Source organism: Hyla sarda, chromosome 8 (assembly GCF_029499605.1).
Source record: "Hyla sarda isolate aHylSar1 chromosome 8, aHylSar1.hap1, whole genome shotgun sequence".
NCBI lineage: Eukaryota > Metazoa > Chordata > Amphibia > Anura > Hylidae > Hyla > Hyla sarda.
Genome location: NC_079196.1, coordinates 22,443,348 through 22,462,530, shown reverse-complemented (window position 1 = coordinate 22,462,530; position 19,183 = coordinate 22,443,348). Strand labels below are relative to the sequence as shown.

The following is a 19,183-nucleotide window of genomic DNA, read 5'->3' as shown; positions in this document are numbered from 1 at the left end:
CAGTAAAATCCCACTTCTGAAATTGTAAGGCGTGCCTAATACGCTATGCAGGATGTACCCATTGGTAACATTATTGCGATGTTTGTTGATCCGACATCTAAAGGATTGAATCGTGCGGCCGACATACTGGAGTCCACACTTGATGTGGGATTTTATTTGAAAACACTCCCCTGTAACCATCGACTTAAACTCCTTGGTGCCATGAACCATATTAGAGCAGCATTTACAGGCTTTAGAGTTACATCTATAACTACCAAAAATAGTCGGCAAAATGCTGTTTTTACTGCATTGTTTGGTAATTTGTTTTAATTTACTAGGAGCTAATATGTTTTTTAGAGAGATAGATTTCCGAAATGTAATGTGAGGTTTATCTGGAATGTTTCCCTTCAAATATGGATCCAGCATTAAGGTGCACCAGTGCTTCTCTAAAATCTGTCTCATTCTTTTGTGGTCTGAGGTAAAATTAGTAATAAAATGACTTTTATAACGATTATTATCAGTTATGGTTTCTTTCTTTTTGGGATTTAGACAAGTTTGCTGGTCCAGTAAATCTGCTTTTTGTTTTGCATTGTTAATAAGGGATCTCGGGTATCCCTTATTTCTAAACCTGGTCGTCAAAATATTACTCTGTTCCATAAAAACTTCTTTCTTAGTGCAATTACGCCTAATCCTCTTGAATTGTCCATACGGAATATTAGCTATCCATTTGTCATAATGCCCACTTTTATAATCCAAATAGCTATTGCTATCCACCTTTTTAAAAAATGTACGAGTTTCTAGTTCTTTAGAGTCATTATGTGTTAGAATGACGTCTAGAAATTAAGCATCATTTTTAAAAATATTACTAGTAAACTCTAAATTCCAATCATTATGATTCAGATCCTGAATAAAAACATTGAGCTCATCCTGGGTATCAGACCACACTATAAAAATATCATCTATATAGCGGTTATATGTAATACAGTTCTTGTAAAGTGCATGTGCATAAATATATTGCAATTCATACAACCCCATGAACAGATTTGCCAGACTTGGTGCAAATCGCGAGCCCATTGCTGTGCCGCATATCTGCTTGTGTATGAGGCCATTGAATTCAAAATAATTATGTTGCAAAATAAATCTGATGCCGTTTAAAATGAAATTACGTTGAAGGTGGGGCATGTTAGGATCTGTATCGAAAAAGTAGGCAACTGCAGATATACCTTTTTCATGGTCTATAATAGTATATAAAGACGTTGTGTCCATGGTTAAAAACAGATAATGCGGTTCCCATGCGGTATTAAGTATATTTTGAATAAAATGGGCAGTATCACGGGTGTATGATGTTAATGAAGTGACATAACGCTGTAAGATAATATCAATATACTGAGAAAGGTTTGAAGTCAGAGAACTGATTCCGGAGATGATCGGACGACCAGGGGGATGTTCAGTGTTTTTACGGACCTTAGGCAAGTAATACAATAAAGGAGTGTTCGGTTCTTGTATAGTTAAATATAAAATATAAAAGTTCTTGTTTAGTGAGTACACCCTGTGAGAAACCTTCTTGTAATAGAGTCTTGAGTTCCACTGTATATTTAATGGTGGGATTATGATCTAGTAATATGTAAAACTTTTTGTCTGGAAGGAGGCGATTGGACTCCTTAATATAGTCCTCCCTATCAAGGAAGACTATACCCCCTCCATTGTCAGCTGCTTTAATTACTATGTTTACATCTTTAGATAAAGTTTGCATTGCATTTTTTTTGGGATTGTGTTAGATTTTGTTGGTATTTATGTTTTGATGTGCACAGCAGTTCTAATTCTGTATTCACGGCTGCTGAAAACGTGTCTAAAAAATTCCCTCTATGTTGAACAGGATAAAACACAGATTTTGGTTTTAGGTTAGAAGCAATAGGTGCGGGATCCAGTAGGACCATATAATCTTTTTGGGTATTACATATAACCGCTATATAGATGATATTTTTATAGTGTGGTCTGGTACCCAGGATGAGCTCAATGTTTTTATTCAGGATCTGAATCATAATGATTGGAATTTAGAGTTTACTAGAAATATTTTTAAAAATGATGCAGAATTTCTAGACGTCATTCTAACACATAATGACTCTAAAGAACTAGAAACTCGTACATTTTTTTAAAAGGTGGATAGCAATAGCTATTTGGATTATAAAAGTGGGCATTATGACAAATGGATAGCTAATATTCCGTATGGACAATTCAAGAGGATTAGGCGTAATTGCACTAAGAAAGAAGTTTTTATGGAACAGAGTAATATTTTGACGACCAGGTTTAGATATAAGGAATACCCGAGATCCCTTATTAACAATGCAAAACAAAAAGCAGCTTTACTGGACCAGCAAACTTGTCTAAATCTCAAAAAGAAAGAAACCATAACTGATAATAATCGTTATAAAAGTCATTTTATTACTAATTTTACCTCAGACCACAAAAGAATGAGACAGATTTTAGAGAAGCACTGGTGCACCTTAATGCTGGATCCATATTTGAAGGGAAACATTCCAGATAAACCTCACATTACATTTCGGAAATCTATCTCTCTAAAAAACATATTAGCTCCTAGTAAATTAAAACAAATTACCAAACAATGCAGTAAAAACAGCATTTTGCCGACTATTTTTGGTAGTTATAGATGTAACTCTAAAGCCTGTAAATGCTGCTCTAATATGGTTCATGGCACCAAGGAGTTTAAGTCGATGGTTACAGGGGAGTGTTTTCAAATAAAATCCCACATCAAGTGTGGACTCCAGTATGTCGGCCGCACGATTCAATCCTTTAGATGTCGGATCAACAAACATCGCAATAATGTTACCAATGGGTACATCCTGCATAGCGTATTAGGCACGCCTTACAATTTCAGAAGTGGGATTTTACTGGTTTTAAATTATTTCCTATTGAACATATTGCAAAGGGAACCAACCAGCGGTTTCATTTTCTTAAGAATCGTGAGAATTATTGGATATTCCGTCTAAAAACTTTAGTTACGCTTGGTCTGAACGAATATATTGAGAATATCCATTGAAATATTATATATGATTATTAATAGTTTTTAGTCATAATAAATTTATCTATACAGGCTATGAATAACCTGGATTCAAAACTAATCTGTTACCGCTGGTTGCTCTCTTTTTGAGGGAAATTATTGGTTACCCGTAATTGTCACTTTCATTATTGTTATTCTTTATAAACTTTTAGTTATATATAAAACTCCCTAAACAGTATTTTAATATAATCTAGTAACATCTCTGCCCATAACTTACCTGCCGAATACGAGTGCAGCCGTTCATTCATTCATAAAGTTGTGGTACCTCAGTGTGTACGTCAGATACGCTATTCTGTTTATTTACATGGTGTGTTCATTCATAAAACCGAGCCAGGTGATACTTTTACTATACTGTTCATTTATATTGAATTTACTGCTTTTTTTAAAAAAAGAAATAGATTCTTTAGATTGCGAATATATGTCTATTATGTTGCGCATAAGAAAAATTGTGCATTTTGTTAAGTTTGGTAATTTGGTGCATTCTGATTACGGAGCTTAGGTTAATGAACCTTTCACATCCGGGTGAAAAGTGCAATAATACTTTTATGGCAGATGTCTAATATATTATTATTACTTTTAATTCTTTCTGTGTTTTTTAAATTGTGGATTTGAATTTTGCTTTCTATGTACTGCATTTTTATGATATTTTAAACTTACTCGCACAGAAAGGGGATAGTCCCACCCCTTTCGTTTGGCGGTCTTTTTTCAGGTATAAAATGACCGCTATTGTTATAACATGTTACATCTGCAATTGAGAAAGGGTACGCAGTGACCCGAAACGCGTCTTGCCTCCGATGTGCTTGTAAAACTGTCTTTGACTAATAAATATGGTTTTACTTGATAAGCACTGAACATTGCCCTCATTGGAACAGCGCCAAGTTTGGAGTTTTTTCTTTTTTTGCTTTCTGAAGTTCCTGACACAGACAGAGGTGGCAGCAGAGAGCACGGTGGTCAGACTGGAAAGAACTACACAACTTCCTGTAGAACATACAGCAGCTGATAAGTACTGGAAGGATTAAGATTTTTAAATAAAAGTAATTTACAAATCTGTTTAACTTTCTGACAACAATTGATCAAAAAAGAAAAGTTTTCCACCGGAGTACCCCTTTAAAGATACCTCAACTATTTTTGTTTGTCTACAATGGGAATGTGGGATCCTTTAAATTGCAGCAATTTGCTTTATCAGATTCCCAATCCTTTTGTTGACTAAAGTTCACATTCCATGTTTTCACAGACTTCTATTCCCTTTGAACTTGAGTCACAAATGATCTACCATTTACAGCCCTGACACACCTCTATACTTTTGCATCTTTGACCAGAGTTCATTCCGCTCAAGGAATGTTATGATAATGTGGTGGCCCAGTACGGGATGGTGTTTCCCTGTACCCTTCTTCTGCCCTGTCAGGTAGAGTCCCTTTATGTCCCCAGGGCCCCCTGCAGTGTTATCCCCTACGTACATATCTTATATGTTAAAAGTGTACTGTTTCTTTAATTACTGTGACCATGTGATTGTTACCCAGGAGGCACTAGTGACCTATGGGCTCCTTGCACAGCCCCCTATATAACCAGGGGTGGAGCTACAATCTCTTTCTTTGTGCCTGAGGTCCAGTGCAGTCGTCTCAGTGTGTGTGTCCGGAGCATTGGAGGCCTCAAGCCTAAAAACTGCAGCCACCTGTCAATTGCAAGTAAGATAAAGTCATCTAATTGTCAGTCACCAAGTCAGTCAAGTCAAGTCCACGTTATGGTCACCGTGGCCTGCACTAAAGTCTGTCTAACTACTGCAAGTCCCTGCAAGCCTGCGAGGACCTCCTGTGTCACTGGTCACCTCCTTGGGATATTGGCTGTACTTACTGCATAGACTGTATCACCTGTCTACCCTCAGTAAAGCTACCGTTGCCTATCCCAGGATCAGCGGTATTACCTTCGGATGGTTAAGGCTAAACCACGCCCTGACGTCACGACAAGAAGGGGTTAATACCATCTGCCCCCAGGGTTACACCATCTGGCCTGCATTGCACCCCGACACCACAATAATGTGGATGTATATGATAAGCAAACGTGCCTACTCCACTTGGTGTCTTGGAGTCTCTGGATATACGGATGTGCCAGTTCCCTGCCAAGATTTGTTGTAGAACATTTGCTCTGCAGTCAGTAAATGTACAACACCTGCTGCATTCATTCCCTGTCTGCTTCTGTGCTGTGGCACATGATAGGGGTTCAGTAGCTGATAGTGGGGGTCCGACTGCTGGGGACTCCCCGCAATTTCTGGAACAGGACCTGGCTCTCAGTGAGGAGCACGTGCGACACACAACACACGCTCCATTTATTTCTATGGGATTGCCGAAGAGACCCGAGTACAGCACTCAGGCATTATAAGCACTCCCATAGAAATGAATGGAGTGTGTGCAGTCTACCGGTAGCTGACACACGCTCCTTACTGAGAGAAACGGGGTCCCGTCCCAAAGATTGCTGGGGATCCCACCGGTCGGAACCCCTGCAATCAGCTACTGTGGATAAGGTATAAGTTAATTTCTTCTGGAGTTCTCTTTTAAAAACAGAAAAAACCCGCACTGTTCCTGAAATAACTTGAAACTGACAAAAGTAATATTGAATAAAAATTTACTTAAAATGAACTGATGAAAATGGGGGGATGGGGGATGGTCCGCAATCAGACATCTTATCCCCTTTGGATAGGGATAAGATGTCTATAAGCTAAATACTTATTTAAAGGGGTACTCCAGTGGAAAACTTTTTTTTTTTTTTAATCAACTGGTGCCAGAAAGTTAAACAGATTTGTAAATTACTTCTATTAAAAAATCTTAATCCTTCCAGTACTTATTAGCTGCTGAATACTACAGAGGAAATTCTTTTCTTTTTGAAACACAGAGCTCTCTGCTGACATCACGAGCACAGTGCTCTCTGCTGACATCTCTGACCATTTTAAGAACTGTTTATAGTAGGAGAAAATCCCCATAGCAAACATATGCTGCTCTGGACAGTTCCTAAAATGGACAGAGATGTCAGCAGAGAGCACTGTGCTAGTGATGTCAGCAGAGAGCACTATGTTTCAAAAAGAAAAGAATTTCCTCTGTAGTATTCAGCGGCTAATAAGTAATGGAAGGATTATAATTTTTTTAAGTAGTTTACAAATCTGTTTAACTTTCTGGCACCAGTTTACTTAAAAAAAAAAAAAAAAGTTTTCCACTGGAGTACTCCTTTAAGCCAGGTTCCTTACAGACAGTCACAAGTTTGATCTCAGGTTTGTGAAACAAACCGACTTAAGATCCTGCCCTTGCATACGAGAAGATAGGGACAAGTTAAAGGCTGTTGCCTTTACTTGGGCCAGATCAGGTTAATGTCAACAGCGCTGATATCTTGGTGCAGGCTCCTTGGTCTACATCTTCTGTGTTGTCCTTGCAGATTCCAATCGACTGTCTGCATATCTTGTCCGCGCCCTTTCACAGGGTATGTCTGATCCATCTCCATTTGTGCTCACAAATCTTTAAATCTATTGGTCTCTGTCTGCACCGCCAGTGCAGTTTGGCATTGGAAATCCAGTAGGCAGACCACCAGGCTCGGATGACTTAGCGCCAGCCATGGTTCATACATACCACATCTCACCTGTAGAGAAAGACCCATTTTATGTTTGTGAAACCGAGGCTAAACAATGGATTCCCTGGGGCAGATAAAGGTTAATTCTTTATAAGTTTCTAGCAGTTTTATGCTTCTGTAATGGACATCCTGCCATGTAACAATTACGATGGATATCACGGTTATTTCCCTACTTGTTTCACAGCACAATGAGAGAAATGTGGAGACTGTCATCTTCAGCTTATCAATGGCCGACTGCAAGATTCTATCAGAGGAAGATCGATATGTTCTGATGTTTCATATATACTCAGGTAAGAATGACTAATAGTCACAGTATTAGGCAGGGTAGTATTTGTATCCAAAACCAGAGCTAGATGATTTTCTGTGGAATCGACCAAATACTGACCAAAACCAGCATAGTCCATCAAGTTCAACCTATAACCTTATTTTGTCCCTCCTGTGTTGATCCAGAAGAAAGCAAAAAACCCTTATGAGGCTGATGCCAATTGCCCCATACTAGGGGGGGAAAAATTATTCCCAACCCCAAATATGACATCAGAATAGATATCTGGATCAATGTTCTGTCTTTATAAATCTATTATCCATAACCTGTAATGTTATTAGTCTCCAGAAACACGTCCAGGCCACTTTTGACTCTATTGTGTTCGCCATGACCACCTCCTCTGTCGGAGAGTTCCATAGTCTCACTGCTCTTACAGTAAAGAACACTCGTCTGTGCTTGTGTAGAAACCTTCTTTCCTCCAGACGTAGAGGATGCCCCCTTGTAATACTACACTCCTGGGTATAAAAAGGTCATGGGAGAGATCAGTTGTCGTATTGTCTGCTATGGGCCTGCATGTATTTTCCTACATAGTTGTTACTGGATTTTTCTTGTGTTCTTGTTATTTAAAGTATAAATGAAAGTACTGGCAAGGTTTACTCAGTTTTTAATAAAGCTTTTGAATTGTCAATGGCAGAATTATGCTTAACCCCTGTGTTCTATCATTATAGGAATCAGCGCTTCCTTTTCCAAACTCATGGGATATGATATGAGTTATTTATTATCTAAATCATCTAAATCTAATCATCTATTATCTAAATCAATTGTCGGCAAAGGAAGGTGAGCCATAGTAAAATTAACTAGAAAGTGCTTTGTTTTTTTGTCTTCTCCTCAAGTACCCCAAGTCTTGCCCCAAACTTCAACCATCTGACCCCCACTGTATTATACAGTAGATCCAGTAGCTCAGGAGGGGCACACACTTGAGACCCAAAAAAACAATGATTCCCCCCTTAAAACCCCAAACCAATAGACACTCCTAACAATCAACATAACCAGCTGTACAATAAAAAGGGAGGTAGGTTATAAATACTGTTTCTTATATCAGTCTAATCGGTCCTGCGCTCTGGTATCTGCCCATATAACACTTTTAACCCTGCCCACATATCCCACCTATCCTTTTGTCTTGGCAACCCTTATGGTTCCATGCTGGAAGCACTCAGAGTCTAGTACACTATGAAGTTGCAGAGTCACTAGCACATGCAGGACTAGGCACTGTTCACACCATGCACGAGTAGACAGCTGCGTCGTGAAGCGCACCTGAGGCCCAAACACTAGTGGTGCTCAGTCTGAAGTAGGTATGCAATACAATGAGATAATAGAGTGAAGAGAAGGCACTCACCAAAATGGTCTTCTTTATTTAAATTCTACGGTGCATACAGACAAGGGCAGGTAGAAGTGAGAGGGCAGGGGCAGATGCCCCTGCCCTCTCACTTCTACCTGCCCTTGTCTGTATGCGTCACAGAATTTGAATACACAAGACCCTTTTGGTGAGTGCCTTCTCTGTCATCTATTGTCTCAATGGATCCCTATAAAGTTGCAATCAGTATAGCACGAGTATATGGGAACCTCCAATCCGAAAGGCAAAGAAGCCATAGGACCAAATATCATCTCAACTCCAGCTGACAGACCACCACCAGTGCTACGATCTGACATGTCTTAATAACTTCTCCTAATAAAAAAAATGTCTGGTTAAAAGAGTTCCCCCACTTCCTATGCTTTTGGCATATGCAGAGCATATCTCAAAAACATCTGAGAGGTCAGGGCCCCCAACTCCGATTTTCGGGCCTAGAAGATTGCAAACAGAAAATGGAGATTTGGCCATGTTTGTGTGTGGAGCACATGTCCAGCCACCTCTACATTCAATCTCCTGACTTTAGCCACGCTAGGTTTATAGTACAGGGGTAAGGAACACTCATCATCCTTATAGGTAGAGGTAAGATGAGGTTCAACAACCAGGAAACTGTAGATGATGTAAGAAACAAGTAATGGTCAAAGTAAATTTCTTTGGTAGGTGTATAAAAAAAAAATTGGTATTAATTCAATGTATACTACCTGATGGTCTGTATCTTATAACACAGATCTGAGAATCTTCCAGACAGGTCTTCATCATCCCGCTCGGCATTTACCACAGTGTGGCAGAAATTTTCTGGCCAGACACCAGCAGAGAGAGACGCCTTCTTGCACGACACTTTCCCCAATGATTTCCTTATGGGATCCTCCTCTTCGGCCTTCAAAGTAGAAGGAGGCTGGGCCGAGGGGGATAAAGGACACTCTATATGGGATGTTTTTGGACAAAATAATCAAGCCGATAACAATGCAACCGCCAATTTGGCCTGTGACAGCTACCACAAGATTGACTATGACGTGTATCTTCTGAAGGGCCTACAGTCTAAGGTCTATCACTTCTCCATCTCCTGGTCCAGAATTTTCCCAACAGGACTGTCATCCAAAGTGAATGCGGCAGGCGTGAAATATTACAACAGATTAATTGACAGGTTAATCAGAGAAAATATCAAACCAATGGTGACGTTGTATCACTGGGACCTGCCCCAAGCTCTACAGGAGTCCGGGGGCTGGCAGAGCGAATCCACCACCCAGGCATTTATGGAATATGCAGATTTCTGCTACAGTAATTTTGGAGATAGAGTTAAACACTGGATAACCTTCCATGAACCTTGGGTGGTTAGTTATGCTGGTTACGGCACCGGACAACATCCACCTGGAATCAAGGATCCAGGAAATGCCTCCTTCAAGGTAAAATCAGGATATAAAATCTAAATGTTTAAATAATGTTATAAAATACTAAATTTGTCTGAACAAAGTGGCGAAGATGGAGAAGGATAGGAGGCGCACCCAACACCCGCTTCCAGGGAGTTCCAGAGGGGAGCACATGCTACATGACCTACTCATTTTCACCAAGCTGGTAGATGTCTGGAGGTATTTTCACCCCATGGGCAGGGAGTTCAGTCATTTTTTGCATGCTTGGTCACGCATAGACTATTTTTTAGTGTCCCAGGGGTTGCTAACTAGGGTTGAGGAGATTGAGATTAACGACATGGTAGTGTCTGATCATGCCCCTGTTTGCATGACACTATTAGAGGTAACACCCAAAGGCACTGATATACTGTGGAGATTTCCAGGGTATTTAGCATCTGATGTGGATTTCATAGCAAGACTCAAGGGGTGGTGGATGGAATTTGCTACGACTAATGCTGATTCAGTGACTAGACCATCCTTGTACTGGGACACAGCAAAGGCAGTCATCAGGAGCAGAATAATGACCTACATCGCGGCCAAAAAAAAGAAGTGTAAAGCTGATTATGCGGCCAATTCTGATAAATTGTGTAAGCTTACACCGCTTTTTTGAATTCCCCTACTCGATCTCACAAAGACGTCTGGGTGGCGGCCAAACAATCCTTCAAGGCTAGCATGAAGCCGTAGGACATACTATAAAGGGACCCAACGTACAGTAGGTCTATTCCGGTTTGGGAATAAAGCGGATAAGTTACGTGCACGGCTAGCGCGTCCCCACAGGCGAGGGGGGGGGGGTAATCAGATATTTTGTGGACAGGGAGGGCTGTGCTCATACTCATCCCAAAGCCATCAATGCCACTCTCCAGCAATTCTACTCAGCTCTATATGCGAAGGATGATACTAATGATCAGGGTGGCCTGCAATTTTTGAGGGACTTACCTAGCCTACCCTCGGAAGACAATGAGGTTCTTAACTCCCCCATTACTTAGGAGGAGGTACTGAACTGTATTAAGGGTCTGAAGACCGGTAAAGCTCCGTGCCCTGACGGCTTTGGAAGTGAATTTTACAAGTCCCTAGCGGAGGAGATCTCAAAACCACTGATAGCATACGAGGGGGAGCCCCATCCTGCCTTCTAGCAACACTGCTTATATAAAGGTCCTGTACAAATCTGCCTTCACGTCCTTTCTATGGAAGGGCAAACACCTTCCATGTGCCTTCCAGTCCTAGAGGGGGGTACACAGTTACTTGATTTATGCCGATATAACTTGGCAGCATTATTCTGTCATGCCCGTGACCGGCTCTAGCCAACATCATGGCTCTCCAATTTGCACCTAGATAGGGCGTTAGCTGACCCCTGGGACTTACGAGCTCTGTTACATGTGCCAAATGGTACCCTCCCTCCCTTGATCAAAACGAGTCTCCTCCTAAAAGACACTATCGCTGCGTGGAAGGCGACTAGGAAGCTCTACGGTCTAATGTCAAGTTTGCTCCCCCTCTGGAACTCCCCATCTTTTCCCCAGGGCAGGGACAATAGTCTTTTTGCTACATGGGAGGGTAAAGGGATCGAATATGTAGACCAGATGTATTCGGGGGGTGCTGATAATGTTCTGGATTGGGAGGCATTACGGCGCACGGTTGACTTACCTCTGGGACACTACCTACAATATATGCAACTTAGATCCTATGTCACTAGGCTTCCTAGAAGCCAAGATTATATCTCCAAGGAGGCGGTATTCCAGACTTTTTTAGTCCCTGATGATAGTAGGCTCTCCTTGTCTACCATTTATATGTATTTATATAAGCAGGCATCTTTACATTCCTTACGAGAATCCTTATTCACATCTTGGGAGGAGGAGCTAGGCATCACTGAGGCCTGTACTAAATTGCTCGTGGGATGGCAGCATGTTAGGTGGACTATTCTAAATGAGGTTTGGATTGAGACGCATTTCTGCATACTGCAAAAGGCCCCCTATGCGTTTAATCTGTCGTTTAGGGATGCTCCTGCCCATTATCGTAGGGATTGTCCTAAATGAGCCTTAGCTAAAGCACCACTCCTGCATGCTTTGTGGGAATGTCCGCATTTAACCTCCCTATGGGAGGAGGTGCAGAGTTATATCAAGATGGTGTGGGGGTAGAAGTCCCACTTTTCCCTTTGGCCATGATCTTCCATTATATCCCACTCTCTGCACAGGAAGGGGAGGGTGGTCCAGTGGTGGCGGTAAAGGGGGTGCATTTGATGTTGTTATCCACAGTAAAATGCCTGCTTAGACAATGGTTACAGAGTGACTCGCCCACACTCCGACACGTAATTGTAGTAATGAAGGGTTTACTTTTCATGGACAGACTAAATACCTTGAGAGATGTGGAAAGAAGGGCTGGCAAATTCTTTTGCACCTGAAGGTTGTTTATGGAGCATGCATACTTGCCCAGTGAGCTACCTGACTTAATGAAAGAGTGTTGTGACTCTTCTTGGTGATGCAGAGCTAGTCTTGGTGGTTCACTGGGTAGGTAAAGAGTTAACTGAGTATGGAAAGCGGGGTGTGGAATGACACAGTGGGTCTTTTGACCTTTTCTACTTCCTTTTCTTAGCTTCTTTCCTCTTTCCTCTGTTCTTTCCTTCCTCTCTACTCCTTACCCCCCTCTTCTTTTTTTGTCTGTTTCCCCCTTTTTTCTCTTTCCTTTTTCTCCTTTTCTTCCCCTATTCGGTCCTTTTCCCTTCGTATCTATGTTTGTGTTGTGTCTCTGCTTGTTGTCTTGGTGTGGTGTGTTTGTGTTCTGACTGTGAGTCTTTGTTGGGATGTGTTCGGGTTCTCTCTTGAGAAGCCGATGGGGGGTAGAGGTCCTGGGGTCTGAGACCTACCGTTTTTCCTTTTTTTTTATTTTTTTATTGTTGTTCACCAAGTATTATAGTAGTATTGGAAGTTGAACCTGAATTACTTAAATGCCGCTAAAGCGTGAACTATTCCCCTTAGCCTTTCTACGGAGGCCCTCATTATCATGTGATACAGCACTAGACTTTGCACATACCGGCTCTAGGAATGATAAAGTCCGGAGTGAACCTCAGCTATATCTCATGTTTCCTTTTATTTCCGTTTTTTTACTTCACCATTGACCGGTCTCTGACGCTATTTGTCATACTGTATAGAAAAGATCTATTGCGTCTGTATGCTATCTTCCTGTACTGTACATTGTTTCATTGTATTTGTTATCCCTTATATGTCTCTAATAAAACATTGTTTTTAAAAAATTTAGTACAAAGAATCTATCTCCCTAAAATAATGTTATTTATTTTTTTACATTCCCTTGTCACTATATAGTAAATCCCCAAATCTATGATGATATTTGACAACTCAGCTCCCTCTCTCTGCACACTGACTTCTACACAGGTCTTAGAGCATGGCCACAACACTCTCACATAGGAATCAATGAATCATCATCAGGCTACAGGTGCCAAAATAGCTGCTGTAAAGCAAATCTTTAACTTATTAAAACTTTTGACATGTCAAAAGTTTTAATAAGTAATGATCTGGGTTTCCGGACTCCCAACATTTCTTATAGTTGGGAGAAGCAATTGACTGAGCACTTCACTCTCATTGCCTGTCTCTTACCTTACAATTAAGCCTTTCTCCTGTAGTGAGACAAAAAAAGGCAGCAAACATGGAAAAAAATTACATCTTGATATCTCTTTAGGTAATTAAGATAGTGCAGAATATTATTTTGCATATTCCCAACTAATTGTTACATCTCTATAAACTGTTATCACATCATGATAGGCTGAATGACCAATAAACCCGGGACGGAATGGATAAGTATTTCTCTAATCAAGTCTTCTACATTGTATCTCTTAGGTGATACACAACATTGTGAAAGCTCATGCTAAGGCCTGGCATGTTTACAATGACAAGTACCGGACCCAGCAGCAAGGTCAGGTGGGAATCTCTCTGAATTCAGACTGGGCAGAACCAAAAGACCCTAATAATCCAGATGATGTGAGCGCTGCTGAGCGATATCTCCAGTTCATGCTTGGGTGGTTTGCCCATCCAATTCTTGTCAATGGGGACTACCCAGAGGTTCTAAAGACGCAAGTCAATCACATAAATACCCAATGTTCCTCTATATTGGCTCAGCTGCCCGCATTTACTGAGGAGGAGAAAGCCTACATCAATGGCACTGCAGACTTCCTCGGTATCTCCCACTATACTTCCCGATTGGTCAATGGTTCTCAGAGCGGCAACTGTGTGGCAGATTATGATAATATTGGAGGATTTGCGCCACATGTGGATCCTTCATGGCCGACCACTTCCTCTCCATGGCTCTATGTGGTCCCATGGGGTCTCAGGAGGCTTTTGAACTTTGTCAAGGAAGAATATATAAAAGGAGGACTACCCATATACATAACCGGAAATGGTATGCCAACACCATACACTGGAGAAGTGTACAATGACACAGATCGGGTTGAGTACTTGACGGCTTACATCAATGAAGCCCTGAAAGGTAAATCCACTGTGTTTTAAAGTTCACAATACACAGCCATAGTTAGAAGATAATAGAAGGCAGAAGGTCACATAGATAAGACTGAGACTAATTGAGGACACTGAGACATAGAAACAAATTCATTTTCAGTATTTTTGATTCATGTAAGTTTTTGTGTGTTGTTTGCTGTTCTGACCCTGTTAACCCTTATTTTGTTTCAGCTGTAAAGACTGATAATGTGACTGTAAGTGCCTTTGTAGTCCGTTCTCTCCTGGATGGCTTTGAGGGACCCCAAGGATACAGTCAAAGGTTTGGTTTACATCACGTTGATTTTGAGAATGGAAACAGACCAAGAACCCCCAAACAATCCGCCTATCTCATTTCCAACATTGCTGAAAATAATGGCTTTCCAAGGACAAAATTGGTAAAAAAAATTCCTCTCACAGAATGGATACATACAAAAAAGTTACCAGCTCTGCCAGCATCAGAAGTCCCCTCAAAGGCCAAAATTGTATGGAATAAGTTCTCAGGACAAACAGCTTTTGAAAGGGACATGTACCATTATTCTACAGTTCCGAGTGATTTTAAGTGGGGAGTTTCAACCTCCGCATTTCAGATTGAAGGAGGATGGAATGAAGATGGAAAAGGACCAAGTATATGGGACACTTTTTCACATATTCCTGGAAATATTTTTGACAATGGCAATGCAGACATTGCCTGTGATAGTTACCACCAGCTGGATGCTGACTTGTACATGCTGAGGAGTCTAGGTGTGAATAGTTACCGGTTCTCCATCTCATGGTCTAGAATCTTCCCAACTGGACAAGGCACAGTCAATAGTAAGGGCGTTGACTATTATAACAGGCTTATTGATGGTCTACTGGCAAACAACATCTCACCAATGGTGACTCTTTACCACTTTGACCTCCCTCAGGCTCTTCAGGACATTGGTGGCTGGGAGAATGATACTGTCCTTGAGGCCTTTCACAGCTATGCAGACTATTGTTTTCGAACATTTGGCGATAGGGTTAAGTTCTGGATGACTTTTCACCAACCTCACACGATTGTTGCTACTGGTTATGGTAATGGTCTCTTTCCACCTGGAGTGAAAGATGACCCTGGTAATGCACCATACAGAGTGGCTCACAATCTTATCAAAGTCCATGCCAAAGTCTATCATACCTATGATGAGCAGTATCGAATAAGTCAAGGAGGTTACATTTCTCTGAGCCTCAACACTAACTGGGTGGAACCCAAAGACTACAGAGAACCAAGGGACATAGAAGCTGCTGATCGATACCTGCAATTCACCTTAGGATGGTTTGCACACCCCATCTTTAAAAATGGTGACTACCCAGAGGCGATGAAATGGCAGGTGGCCAACAAAAGTGACCTTCAGGGTTTACAATCTTCCAGACTTCCAGCTTTTACTGATGAGGAAAAGGCTTACATCCAAGGAACAGCCGATGTTTTCTTCATAAACATCTACACCACAAAAATAGTTCAACATCAAACTACAGTCCTCTTTCCCCCATCTTTCCAAAATGATATAGACATTACAGAAGAGTTTGATAGTAGCTGGCCAGACACTGCTGCTGAAAATTTCAAAGCAGTAGCCTGGGGCCTTAGGAGGCTTCTTAACTGGGTAAAAGAAGAGTACGAAGATGTCCCCATATATATCACTGAGAATGGAGTTGCGATGGACAGGAATACCGATTTTGATGACTATGCTCGAATTTCCTATCATCAGACATATATAGATGAAGCCCTGAAAGGTTAGTAGCAATATGTGTTTACAGTATACAGTATATTGTAGAGATCAAATCAATGTCTAAGACTACATATGTTTAACCCTCTAGATCCTGCAGTCAATAGAGACAGCAGCATCTAGGCAGTTCGATGCATTATGCTGGCCCCTAATACTTCTCATTGCCCAACCCTTTGACATAATTGTAAGATACCGTTCAGTTGTCATGGCAGCCGGGTCCTTGTAAAGGCCTTCTGGCCAGCCATGATTGTACTACTATTACACCTTTCCAGAGGCAGAATGTAATAGGAGGTCGGCAAATGACAGTATGCTGTACTATATTAGTGCAATAAAACATGTCCTGCAAAAGGTAAGCTATCATATGGCTATGTAGACAAAATTGCTGCAGTGGGAAATGGTTCATATTGAGTAGATTTGGGGAGACATTTTTTGATAACAGTTGAGGATCCAACTAAAATGAAAGACTGTTTTCTTCCCTATTAGCCCTCAAATTAGATGGTGTCAATCTGAAAGGCTACTCTATCAACTCACTTATGGACTCCTTTGAGTGGAACCAAGGATACCGATTTCGGTTTGGTCTTCATCATGTGGATTTCAATCATCCCACCCGTGCAAGGGCTGCAAAACGCACGGCTATTTACTATGCCGAAATTATTGCCAATAATGGCATCCCCTTTCAGAAGGATGATGAATTTCTATATGGAGAATTCCAGGATGACTTTGCTTGGGGTGTAGCCTCTTCATCTTTTCAGGTAAACTATTTATTGGAGCTGTATGAGATGTCTTCACTTTCTTATCTACGATCGTTGGTTGCAAAACCCTAGTGATAGTTCCATATAACTAAAATTACCTAATTGACACTAAACCTCCCTGTGTCTATCACAACCTCATTGTCTCCATGGTCTAGACATACTCAGTATGTGACCACCATATTTGATGACTAGCCAAGGCAATGATGTCATTGATATCATGTCATTGCTGTTGTCTAGCAAAAATAGGTGTTGTCCACCACAACGCTAGGACATGAGTGGCGAGGGATATGAAAGGTGAACATTTGACAATCTGTTACTTTCAGACATAGGCATCTCATTCTAAAGTTTTCTAGTAAGTTGGTAACCTTTGAGAGAAAAGTCTTTAAAAACAGGACTTGGGTAGTTTATTTTTCTAATATGGATTAAAAATGTGATATTCTCTTCACCCTGGGAAAATCTTCTGTTGTACTCATTGTTTCCCCCTGTTGGATAATCTGCCACTGGAATTGGGGGAAGGAAAAGTGACAACAGATATAATGACATTTGGCCCCTGCTTGTCACTTTTCAAGCCAATGACCTCACAAACTAAATACAATTTTTTTTCCATTTTAGAATGACGAAGAAAATTATATTGAATAAACAACTCAAAAACATTATTTTCTTCCTTCTAGATTGAAGGGGCCTGGAGGGCAGATGGGAAAGGCCTCAGCATCTGGGATCAGTTTACTCATACACCATCTAAGATCGTTGATGGTACTAATGGAGACGTGGCATGCAACAGCTACTACCGGGTTGACGAGGACATAGAACTTCTTAAGGAACTCCGGGTGTCACATTACCGATTCTCAATCTCTTGGCCTAGAATTCTCCCCGATGGGACCTTGAATCACATCAATGAGGCCGGGATCAGTTACTACTCTCGCCTGATAGATGGCATGATGGCTGCTGGTATTACACCACAGGTAACAAATGACCCTCATTCACAAACCCCATTCACCAACATTGCACTGTAAATATATTGACAATACACAGCAAAATGTGTCAGTACCATATAGGTATTGTTTTTTTCTGTCTTTAACGGAAGAGAACCAACAATTTTCTCCACGTGTGTAGATATATATACGCTGCCGATACTTAACATGCTTTCATCTGCGCAGGTCACTATTTATCATTGGGATCTTCCTCAAGCTTTGCAGGACGTTGGTGGTTGGGTGAATGAGACAATAATAGACAGGTTTAAGGACTACGCTGAGCTTCTCTTCCAAAGATTGGGTGATAGAGTGAAGTTCTGGATCACTCTGAATGAACCGTACATCATTGCTCACCTGGGGTATGGAGAAGGAGCCTTTGCTCCAGGTAATACTTATACATATTAGTCTTTTAATAAGGTCTTATTTAAAATGGTGCTGCAATTACATTTTTCCTGTACACTCCCTGTCCTTAGAAAGTATCTGCTGGTCTAAACATTACAACATATCCAGGTAGATGTAGTCACATAAGATATGTGCATGGTGTTTTTACTAAAATAACATCCTTTATTAAAATTTTTGGTGATCTTATTAAAATAGACCCTGAAATATAGCAGGTTTCATAACTAAAGCATACACAATAAGCTGGCATTTCCTATTTTATACAGCTAACTTTTCTGCTTTACTGTCAACTGAGTCATGTCAATAGAATTACAAGGTAACAGACATAATAACAGATAAAATCTTCATTGTAGTACTTTAGGACTAGATAAGAGAAAATCGTTACAATATACAAGCAAATAGGATTCTGTATGCAGCTCCTTTCAGTCCCTGATCCCTGGAGAAGGAGCTGTATTCCATCCCTTATTGGAAATTCTAACTATGGACTCTCTTTTGACCACTTTCTGCCTTTGTTAGCTCAGATCAGAGCCAAGCCTCCTCTCTCTTTCAGCTTTCAGCAGGGAGGGCTCTTGCTCGGTGATTGACACTTCAGACACACTTGTGTGCAAGCAACTAGCACTTTGAGTGACCCACTGACACAGTACAGCTTGCACACAAGCAGAAGAGCCTGAGTGTCAGTGATTGTTTATGTTAAGATAAGGTTTCTGGCAGATAAGAGCTCTATGCAGAGAGAGTATGTGACCTCAGTAGCAGCAGCCCTTATACCTTTCAAAATAAGGAAATGTGGTCTGTAGCCTAGGCAATGATCAGTAATAGAGATGAGCGAACTTACAGTAAATTCGATTCGTCACAAACTTCTCGGCTCGGCAATTGATGACTTATCCTGCATAAATTAGTTCAACTTTCAGGTGCTCCCGTGGGCTGGAAAAGGTGGATACAGTCCTAGGAGACTCTTTCCTAGGACTGTATCCACCTTTTCCAGCCCACCGGAGCACCTGAAAGATGAACTAATTTATGCAGGATAAGTCATCAATTGCCGAGCCGAGAAGTTTGTGACAAATCGAATTTACTGTAAAT

The 19,183-nt window shown here is 41.0% G+C and overlaps 1 protein-coding gene across 1 annotated transcript in view; it reads left to right on the top strand.

Annotated features, from left to right (window-relative positions):
- LOC130285270 (lactase/phlorizin hydrolase-like) overlaps positions 1 to 19,183 on the top strand; it is a 133,690-nt gene that overhangs the window by 22,660 nt on the left and 91,847 nt on the right. Inside the window, exons 4-11 of the mRNA XM_056536622.1 lie at positions 6,855 to 6,960; positions 7,661 to 7,769; positions 9,068 to 9,743; positions 13,592 to 14,237; positions 14,438 to 15,991; positions 16,468 to 16,736; positions 17,408 to 17,698; positions 17,894 to 18,092. Coding sequence (XP_056392597.1) covers positions 6,855 to 6,960; positions 7,661 to 7,769; positions 9,068 to 9,743; positions 13,592 to 14,237; positions 14,438 to 15,991; positions 16,468 to 16,736; positions 17,408 to 17,698; positions 17,894 to 18,092 — 3,850 coding nt within the window. The remainder of the gene's footprint in view (positions 1 to 6,854; positions 6,961 to 7,660; positions 7,770 to 9,067; positions 9,744 to 13,591; positions 14,238 to 14,437; positions 15,992 to 16,467; positions 16,737 to 17,407; positions 17,699 to 17,893; positions 18,093 to 19,183) is intronic.